We start from the raw sequence: 10,175 nt of genomic DNA, 5'->3' as shown, positions 1-10,175 counted from the left end.
ATGGAGGAGAAGAACAACCTTATGTGGCTTTTCTTCCGCTCTGTCATAGGTGCAAGACATGATGGCTGCCTTCTTCCAGGAAGGACCGCAGGGGTGTGATGCCGGGTGTGCAGGCAGGGGTGCCCAGGGCTGTCCTTCAGAGCCGGGTTCCTGCACCCCAGTGTGCTGCGTGCTGGGGCAGGGATTCAGCCACCTGCCAGGGTCAGCACTCAGCCTGCCCGGGGAGCTGCCCACAGCGCTGTGGGGAGAAGCTGTGGCTGGAAGGAGGGACCCCCGGCAGGGCAGGGTCCTTCTGCTGCGTGGGTCAGGGCTGCTCACAGCTCCAGATCATGCCCAGAGCATTTCTGAGGGGACTTTTCATGAGTACGGTCATGGCAGGGGTTTCCTGATTGAGTCTGTGCTTTCCTGAATCTCTGCTTCCACTTTTCTCTGCCTCACCTGGGTTGGATGGAAACACAGCCGTGCAGCTTAGAGAAGGGGAGGAGGCTTCTACACTGTCACCCTGAGGTTTACTAGGAGCCTCAGCAAGTGCCTTCATCCCCTGCCAGTCTACAGGTAGCACCAGCAGCACCTTTCCAGGTTCCTCAGGGTTTGTATGACCTCTTCTGTAGCCCCTGCACACACAGCGTGGCTGCAGGGCAGAGCCGGGCACACAGGGGCTGGGCTGGGCTCTGTGAGCACTGGCAGGGAAGAGACATGGGGCCAGAGAAACAGCTCCCAGCTGGGACAGCTGCAGGCAGCAGAGATGGGCAGGAAGGGAGGGAACTGCTTATGGAAAGCCTGTGGCAGGGGAGATATGGGCACCTCCCGGCCAGCCCTGCACTGCAGATGCCTTCCCCGAGCAACCCCCTTCATCTCTCCTCTCCCACCCAGCACAGCCCTCAGCCCTCATGGCCATGGGGTCTAGGCTGGGAGTCACCTCTGTGTCCAGCAGACCAGCAGAAGAGGCGAAGGGCATCCATCCCTCCTGCCACGGGCCCATTTCCCACTGACCAGCAATGGGGCTGAGGGCAACTGTCCGGCATTATCACAGTCTGGGAGGTGTTGTGCACAGCTGGGGACGGGTAACGCTGCCCTGAGTGCCCGGCTGCCTCTCCCCTGGCCTCTCTCGGCCAGACCCTCACTGGACTTTGCCTGGTTTCTCCGCTTCTCTCTTTTAAATTTCTCTTGTTCTTGCTGTCAGACGCTCCGGGGATGGGAGTTTCAGCTGCAGAGTCCCACACTGATCTTGTGGGTCCCTTCATGCCGGTGTGTCCATGGGAACAGATGTCCCAGCTTCCCTCTCACCTGTGGGGCTGTGGGCAATGCAGCCTGTGGGGCTGGGGAACGACTCCATTTTCTCTTTCTGAGATGCCAGCAGTAGGAGGACAATTGGCTATCTCCCTGGGGTGTCCCTCCAAGCTGTGAGCTGCCCTCCAGGATGCAGACCTGTGCATAGCCCCTGTGTTTTATCTGAACGCCCCATGGAGAAGTGCAGAGATACTACAACCGAGGAAATGCTGCTGGGTTGGTGAAATGAGCCCTGTGTGTCCTTGGCTAGAAGTGGGGTGCTGAGACCTTGAGAAAGGGTGAGACATTTCGTGGTCTGTGGTGGATCCCTCTGCTCTCAGTAGTGCCTGGTTGTTTTTCAGGGTAAGGTAAGAGTGTGATCGCCCTCCATCTCATGAAGGTGCAAGCCCAGGGCAGCTCAGAACTAGACGGAGGGAAAGACCAGCTCCCCTCACTCTGCGCTAATCCAGACGTAATCCTTCTGCCTTGCAGAACTCGCTCGGTTCTCCCTGAGTGCAGCAGAAATGCTGGGGCTTTCTGACATCCAACACCACTCCCCAGGTGAGATGGAGGGAGCTTGACAAGAACCCAAAACCTCTCAAAGTGCCTTCTGCCATCCTGGTTCCTTAGCACTGGCAGTGCAGGTGCTGACAGGCCCTTCTGCATTAGGAGCAGTTTCATCTGACACAGCTGAACACCAGGTCTGGCCCCTGCCCACACTGTTCCCATGAACTCCCTGCTGCAGAGCAGGGCTGACTCCTCAGCAGCCAGTGGGCAGAGGCCCTTCTCCTCAGGGCACACTCACCAGCACCACCCAGAGCTCCAGGCACAAAGCTGAAGGAATGTCTCGCAGACAGGGAATTGGGGGAACCGGGGCGGGGGGGTGGGGGGTGGGGGGGGGGTGGAGGGTATCAGGGTGAGGGTCTAGGAGAAAGGCTTTGATTTACCTCAGAGAAGTCTCCCCTAACTCTTCATTGACTCTTCCTCTAAGGACAGAAACCCATGCCCAGAGGCAGCAACCATCCAATATCAGCTCCATCACCCAGTTCCTCCTCCTGGCATTTGCAGACATGCGGGAGCTGCAGCTCTTGCACTTCTGGCTCTTCCTGGGCATCTACCTGGCTGCCCTCCTGGGCAACAGCCTCATCATCACGGCTGTAGTCTGCGACCACCGCCTCCACACCCCCATGTACTTCTTCCTCCTCAACCTCTCCCTCATTGACCTGGGCTCCATCTCTACCACTTTCCCCAAGTCCATGGCCAATTCCCTGTGGGACACCAGGGCCATCTCCTACTTGGGATGTGCTGCCCAGCTCTTTCTGTTTACCTTCTTGATAGTAGCAGAGTGTTGTCTTCTCACTGTCATGGCCTATGACCGTTACGTCGCCATCTGCAAACCCCTGCACTACGGGACCCTCCTGGGCAACAGAGCTTGTGTCCACATGGCAGCAGCTGCCTGGGGCAGTGCTTTTCTCAATTCTCTCATTCACACAGGCAATACATTTTCCATACCCCTCTGCAAGGGCAATGCTGTGGACCAGTTCTTCTGTGAAATCACCCAGATCCTCAAGCTCTCCTGCTCACACTCCTACCTCAGGGAAGTTGGGCTTATTGTCACCAGTTTTATCCTTGCTTTTGGCTGTTTTATTTTCATTGTGCTGTCCTATGTGCAGATCTTCAGGGCCGTGCTGAGGATCCCCTCTGAGCAGGGACGGCACAAAGCCTTTTCCACATGCCTCCCTCACCTGGCTGTGGTCTCCCTATATGTCAGCACTGCCATGTTTGCCTACCTGAAGCCCCCCTCCATCTCCCCCCCATCCCTGGATCTGCTGGTGGCTGTTCTGTACTCGGTGGTTCCTCCAGCAGTGAACCCCCTCATCTACAGCTTGAGGAACCAGGAGCTCAAAGATGCACTGAAGAAGCTGATTCATCCTGCAGTTTTCAGAAGCAATAAGCTGCTCATGCCCCTGCACAAGTGATTTCCAATGGACGTGGGGAACCTCCTGTGCTTTGGGAATTTCTCTGTGAAAATTCTACTTCTCCCAAATTTTCTGCATTCCTTCCACTTCTCCATAGGCATGAACCCACTCTGCCTGAACCAGAGGTGTTTGCACATGTGTCTGGCGCGGTGGCACAGCTGCCCTCCGATGTCACATCTCTGTAATAAAAGGGGGTTTCTCAGTGCCGCTGTCTCGAGGTTGTGCTCTTCTTCCAAAGCAGAGGTCAGGAACAGGCTGAAGAATTTGCCCCTTTAAGGCCGTGCTGCTGTGCTTGGGTTCTCCATGGGCTGAGGGCAGGAGGGCTTGGGGTGATGAATTAGGGAAGGAGACCTGGACTGAGCTTTCACTTGTGGGTGCCGGTGCCCCTGGAGATGGTGATGGTCATCAGGGATCTTCCTGGGACCGTCTCCCCGTGGCTCCCATGCACCACAGCCTGCTGGCTCTGCAGAGCAGCACCACCAGCTTGGGGCCCTGCAGGGAGCATGGGAAGGGGGCAGAAGCATCCGATGAGGCCAGCACAGACACAGTCCCCTGGGGAAAGGCTCTCTAGAGGCATGGATGATCCCTGCAGAAGAGAAAAGGCACAACTCTCTAGTTCCAGGGGGAAACTGATGACACAGAGAAACTTATTTCTGCATGCAGCAGCTTGGGACAGGCTGCTCTGTCACTGGGGCAGCAGGAGCAGCCAGAGGAGTCCCAGGGCAGGAGCCCTGTGCTGGGGAGAGGGCCTGGCACAGAGGGGCTGCCAGCAGTTGGCAACAAGAATCTTGGGGACAAGAGCAGGGGACACAGGGATACACTGGCCTCTGTCTCCTCATGCTGCAGCCCTGGGGCTGATGGGGAGGCTGACCATCCTCTGCCCCCCAAGAGCTGCTGTGCCCTTCAGAGGGGCTGGGGCTGTGCTGTGGGTGCTCAGAGCTCTGTAGCACCCTGCGGTGGGCACTGCCATGGCGCCAAAGGGATATTCCATACCGTATGAAAGCATGCTCAGCAACAAACACTGGAGAAAGAAGGAGAAAGTTGGGGGAGGAGGTATTTTCGAGGTTACAGCATTTGTCTTCCCAAGTAACCGTTACGTGTGAAGGAGCCCTGCTTTCCTGGAAATGGCTCAACCCCTGCCTGCCAATCTGAGGTAGTGAAGGAATTCCTTACTTTGCCTGGCTTGCTCACAGAGCTTTTTCTTTAGCTATTTAGCTGTCTTTATCTCAACCCACGGGTTTTCTCACTTTCACCCTTCCAATTCTCTCCCCCATCCCACTGTGGGAGAGTGAGCGAGCGGCTGTGTGGGGCTAAGCTGCCTACTGGCATTAGACCATGACAGTGGGGCTGAGCTGCCCACCGGGGTTACCCCACAGCAGATGCAGAGAAGCAGGATTCTTCTTTCCATGACCTGGAATAGCTCCTGAGCCAGGCAGTGGTTTTGTGTCAAGAGAATCAAAGCAAAGCCTCGACCTTGGGGAATCTCAAGTGAATTGCTGAAAGAGAGGTTCTCTGCTGCAGATTTAAGGCTTCAGCGTTTGGACCTGAAGAGAACAGCTTAGAACTAGTCAGACTTTCAGATCATTTTGCACATGTTGCCTCACCTCCCCACTTCAGTCTTTCGCACCCAGAAGCATCACCACCTTTAATTTGGTCTCCTCTCGAAATCTGACCAAGTGATGGGAAGACAGGAAGAAGAAGGAGAAAGGAGGTCATTACCACTTGTTCAGTCTGCATAGGGCTGAATTTCACAGGTCTAATTCAAGTTCATTTTGCCACAAAACTTGATTGTTTGAAAGAGTTCAAGGGACTCCCCTCCACCTGCCCACCTTCGGCCCTGGCATGGTGAGCACCTCCAGGGCCTGGCTGTACAAGCACTGCAGTGACAGGGCTGTGCTGGGCCCTTGTGTATCGGCCGGAGTCTGGCACTTGGAGGGACAGGGTGTTGTGCCATTGTGCACCCAGAAGGATCAAGCTGGGAAGCCAGCCTGTGAGTCAGAGTCAGCAAGGTCCATGGCCAGGCCTGGCTGTGCCCAGGGCTGTGGCTGGACAGCAGAACGCCCACAGCATAGCTCAGCTCAGGATGACACCGGATTTCACATCGCTGATCCACTTCTCCCAGTTTGCAAGTACCAGATCCAGGTGAGCATCACCTATGTGGGCACACATGGCAGCTGTGCTAAGAAGCTGGCCCCAGGAACCTGCAGAAACCTCTGGGATGGTTTGCACCCTGCAGTTTCCCCTTCCCATGAGGTCAGGGCGATTAAAGTCCCCAAGGGTGGTGTGGGGTCGTTGAACTGGCCTTCCTCAAATTGCTTCAATAAGACTTTGTCCTCTTCCTCACCTGACTCCAGGTACTTATTTCCCACCAGCATGTCTCCCTGCCTGGTCTCTCCTGTGACCCTCCCCCACAAGAGCTCACCCAATCTGCTGCCCATCCCATAGAGGACCTCCATACACCCAGGCAGCTCCCTCACACTGAGGGCCTCCCCCTCCTGATCTTCCCCACCTGTCTTTTCTGAGGAGCCTCTATCCATCCATTGCAGCACCTCAAGGTTTCTGACCTGTCCCACCACACCTCAGCAGGTATTATATCAATGTCACAGCTCTGTGACAGCACACGGGGCTCCAGCCCCTCCTGTCTGTGCTCCAGGCTGAGGCCATTGGTGCACATTTGGGCTGCAGCACCTCAGCTTGGTGCCACCAGGGCCAGCCTCAGCCTTATGACAGATCTGGTGCCCGAGACCCTGTGTAAGCAAAGCCTTTCCTTGAGAGCAGAGGCATGCTGGAGTGGATGGCAGATGGCAATGTAAGGATGAAATGATGTGCCCATAAAGAGCGCACACCCTGTGCTCCCCAGTGCCAGAGAGAACCATGTTTGGACTGTGCAGTCCTGGCAGGAGACGACTTTGCTGTCTGTTGTGTCTCTGCAGCCTGGAGGGCCTGTGGTAGAGGTGAAGGTGACCTCCAGGAAGGACAAGTTGCTGCTGAAAACGTCCTTTGCTATGGACATCCTGTTGTCCGGGCACACTGTGAAAATCATTCACCTGTTCCTGGGTTGCATCATCAAGGGGGTGAATAAAGGATGGGGGTAAGAAGAATCAGCAGCATTTGGAAGTGTTGGCACACGAGCGGAGACCCTGCTGTGACGTGCCTCGTATTGATGCACTGCCTGCGGCTGCTGGACAGACATGGGACAGACCTTGTCTCACTGCAGTGGTGGCATTCAGTCTCTTGCTCACACGCACCAAATGTACCTGAGATGCCCTGGGGTGTCTGTTATGGACCAGCCCTGAATGGGGATAGCTGTGCTGTAGGTCCTGCACTGCCCAGCCAGCTGCACCCTCCACTTGTGCTGGGCAGCGTTGGCATCTGAGGGAGCCCTACAGGCCTGCATTTGGCCATTAGGTTGAGCAGCTGCCCTGCAACAGGGTAGGCAATGTAGGGATGTCCATGGTAAACCTTCGGTTCCACTTAGTGGAGATGCAGGAAATACAACTGATGGAGAAGAGACAGGCAGACTGAGCTCCCCCTGTGGCACATGACTTCATTTCATCGGGTGAATACCTCTATCGGCTGCCCTAAACATCCTCAGCAGGTACAGGTTTGGTTGTCCTAAGTGTGATCATCTTCTATCATTTCAGTTGGCCGAAGGGTTTCCCCACCAGCCTCCAAGACAAGGTGCCCAGATGCTGCCCTGTCTCTCAGAATTGCTCCACTAGAGCTTGCAGTCTCCTGCACATGTCCTGAACCACCTCTGGCACCTCAAATGCCACCAGGTGTTTGCATTGGACAAGCTCACTCCTGGCCTCTGTCTCCACTATTGACATGGCAGCTTAGAGAAGGAGCTCACAGGGATTTTGTGCAGCTGAGCTGAGGCAAGAGGAATCCCACCTCCTGTGGGTCTGTGGGGTGTACTGGAGAAGCCCAATCCCCCTCCGGCCTCCAGGAATACTGAGGAGAGCTGAGATGCCTACCTGGACTTGGCTCAATCCCTGCCCTGCTCAGGTGGAAAGGTACCCTGCTTGTCACTGCCTACATGCCCCGCCTGACAATGGGACAGGAACAGGGGTTTCCAGAGGGGAACATTGACACCTCCTGCAGATCCGCACTCCCTGGCAGAGCAATTCCCGCTGCAGGACTCAGCCTGTCTAGTGTTTAGAGAGGGACAGGCAGTGATGACTTCAGTCTGCTTCCAGCTGTGCTCCCCAGGAGTGACCCTGCTGCCTTTCAGGAGCTGTCAGCCCTGGAGACCCCGGGACACCTCGAGGGAGCCGGGAGTGGAGGGGAGGGGGGAGCAGAGAAAGTGCTGCCTTGGGCTGGTCCTCTGCTGCTGAGCTGGGCTGGGCTCCTGGCATGGAGGGAGCTCCTGGCAAGCGGGCAGCGCTGCAGAGAGACAGCTCTGCCCAGGAGCAGCTCCTCTGCAAAGGGCAGCAGGGCTGAGGGCACTGCCTGCAGGCAGCGAGGGGAGAGCAGTGAGGCAGAGAGAGGTTAAAGGCAGCCTGGGCTGGGAGGGAGCTGACAGCTCACTGGGGGAGAAATCTTCACAGCCCTCGACACGGTAAGTCTGTGGCTGCAGGGCAATGCAGCTGCAGTTCCTGGAGAGATCTCCAAAAGCTGGCACATGCCACAGCCTCTGGGATCTTTCAGGAGACCTCTCACAACTTCTCTTCTATGGAGGAGAAGAACAACCTTATGTGGCTTTTCTTCCGCTCTGTCATAGGTGCAAGACATGATGGCTGCCTTCTTCCAGGAAGGACCTCAGGGGTGTGATGCTGGGTGTGCAGGCAGGGGTGCCCAGGGCTGTCCTTCAGAGCCGGGTCCCTGCACCACAGGGTGCTGCGTGCTGGGGCAGGGATTCAGCCACCTGCCAGGGTCAGCACTCAGTCTGCCCGGGGAGCTCCCCACAGCGCTGTGGGGAGAAGCTGTGGGTGGAAGGAGGGACCCCCGGCAGGGCAGGGTCCTTCTGCTGCGTGGGTCAGGGCTGCTCACAGCTCCAGATCATGCCCAGAGCATTTCTGAGGGGACTTTTCATGAGTACGGTCATGGCAGGGGTTTCCTGCTTGAGTCTGTGCTTTCCTGAATCTCTGCTTCCACTTTTCTCTGCCTCACCTGGGTTGGATGGAAACACAGCCGTGCAGCTTAGAGAAGGGGAGGAGGCTTCTACACTGTCACCCTGAGGTGTACTAGGAGCCTCAGCAAGTGCCTTCATCCCCTGCCAGCCTACAGGTAGCACCAGCAGCACCTTTCCAGGTTCCTCAGGGTTTGTATGACCTCTTCTGCAGCCCCTGCACACACAGCGTGGCTGCAGGGCAGAGCCGGGCACACAGGGGCTGGGCTGGGCTCTGTGAGCACTGGCAGGGAAGAGACATGGGGCCAGAGAAACAGCTCCCAGCTGGGACAGCTGCAGGCAGCAGAGATGGGCAGGAAGGGAGGGAACTGCTTATGGAAAGCCTGTGGCAGGGGAGATATGGGCACCTCCCGGCCAGCCCTGCACTGCAGATGCCTTCCCCGAGCAACCCCCTTCATCTCTCCTCTCCCACCCAGCACAGCCCTCAGCCCTCACGGCCATGGGGTCTAGGCTGGGAGTCACCTCTGTGTCCAGCAGACCAGCAGAAGAGGCGAAGGGCATCCATCCCTCCTGCCACGGGCCCATTTCCCACTGACCAGCAATGGGGCTGAGGGCAACTGTCCGGCATTATCACAGTCTGGGAGGTGTCGTGCACAGCTGGGTACAGGTAACGCTGCCCTGAGTGCCCGGCTGCCTCTCCCCTGGCCTCTCTCAGCCAGACCCTCACTGGACTTTGCCTGGTTTCTCCACTTCTCTCTTTTAAATTTCTCTTGTTCTTGCTGTCAGACTCTCTGGGGATGGGAGTTTCAGCTGCAGAGTCCCACACTGATCTTGTGGGTCCCTTCATGCCGGTGTGTCCATGGGAACAGATGTCCCAGCTTCCCTCTCACCTGTGGGGCTGTGGGCAATGCAGCCTGTGGGGCTGGGGAACGACTCCATTTTCTCTTTCTGAGATGCCAGCACTAGGAGGACAATTGGCTATCTCCCTGGGGTGTCCCTCCAAGCTGTGAGCTGCCCTCCAGGATGCAGACCTGTGCAGAGCACCTCTGTTTTATCTGAAAGACCCATGGAGAAGTGCAGAGATACTACAACCGAGGAAATGCTTCTGGGTTGGTGAAATGAGCCCTGTATGTCCTTGGCTAGAAGTGGGGTGCTGAGACCTTGAGAAAGGGTGAGACATTGCGTGGTCTGTGGTGGGTCCCTCTGCTCTCAGTAGTGTCTGGTTGTTTTTCAGGGTAAGGTAAGAGTGTGATCACCCTCCATCTCATGAACGTGCAAGCCCAGGCCAGCTGGGAACAAGACGGAGGGACAGACCAGCTCGCTCACTCTGCACTGTGCCACAGGCAATACTCTTGCCTCGCAGAACTCACTCGGTTCTCCCTGTGTGCAAGAGAAATGCTGAGGGGTTCTGACAATGAAGAACACTCCCCAGGTGAGATGGAGAGACCTTGAAAAAACCCTAAAACCTCTCAAAGTGCCTTCTGCCATCCTGGTTCCTTAGCACTGGGAGAGCAGATGCTGACAGGCCCTTCTGCATTAGGAGCAGTTTCATCTGACACAGGTGAACACCAGGTCTGGCCCCTGCCCACACTGTTCCCATGAAGTCCCTGCCGCAGAGCAGGGCTGACTCCTGAGCAGCCAGTGGGCAGAGGCCCTTCTCCTCAGGGCACACTCACCAGCACCACCCAGAGCTCCAGGCACAGAGCTGAAGGAAAGTCTCCTAGAGAAGGAATTGGGGTGGGGGTGGTGGTGGGGTGTAGCATGGTAAAGGTCTAGTGATTGACCTCAAAGAAGTCTCCCCTAACTCTTCATTGAATCTTCCTCTAAGGACAGGCCCCCATGCCCTGAGGTGGCAG

The 10,175-nt window shown here is 56.7% G+C and overlaps 1 protein-coding gene across 1 annotated transcript; it reads left to right on the top strand.

Annotated features, from left to right (window-relative positions):
- LOC142403889 (olfactory receptor 14A16-like) lies at nucleotides 1-3,248 on the top strand. Its single transcript, XM_075490188.1, has 3 exons — nucleotides 1-49; nucleotides 1,762-1,830; nucleotides 2,266-3,248. Exons 1-3 carry the CDS (start codon nucleotides 1-3, stop codon nucleotides 3,246-3,248), a joined length of 1,101 nt encoding a protein of 366 aa, XP_075346303.1.
- The last annotated feature ends 6,927 nt before the right edge of the window (nucleotides 3,249-10,175 follow it).

This window comes from Mycteria americana, unplaced genomic scaffold (assembly GCF_035582795.1).
Source record: "Mycteria americana isolate JAX WOST 10 ecotype Jacksonville Zoo and Gardens unplaced genomic scaffold, USCA_MyAme_1.0 Scaffold_46, whole genome shotgun sequence".
NCBI lineage: Eukaryota > Metazoa > Chordata > Aves > Ciconiiformes > Ciconiidae > Mycteria > Mycteria americana.
Note: the sequence above shows the minus strand (reverse complement) of the source record. Positions and strands in the feature narration are given on the sequence as shown.

Excerpts from the sequence above, each read along its gene's own strand:
- LOC142403889 (XM_075490188.1), top strand. The coding sequence starts at position 1 with ATGGAGGAGAAGAACAACCTTATGTGGCTTTTCTTCCGCTCTGTCATA. Across the intron at positions 50-1,761 it reads TTTCTTCCGCTCTGTCATAG|AACTCGCTCGGTTCTCCCTG; the intron begins GTGCAAGACATG and ends TCTGCCTTGCAG. Across the intron at positions 1,831-2,265 it reads CATCCAACACCACTCCCCAG|AAACCCATGCCCAGAGGCAG; the intron begins GTGAGATGGAGG and ends CTCTAAGGACAG.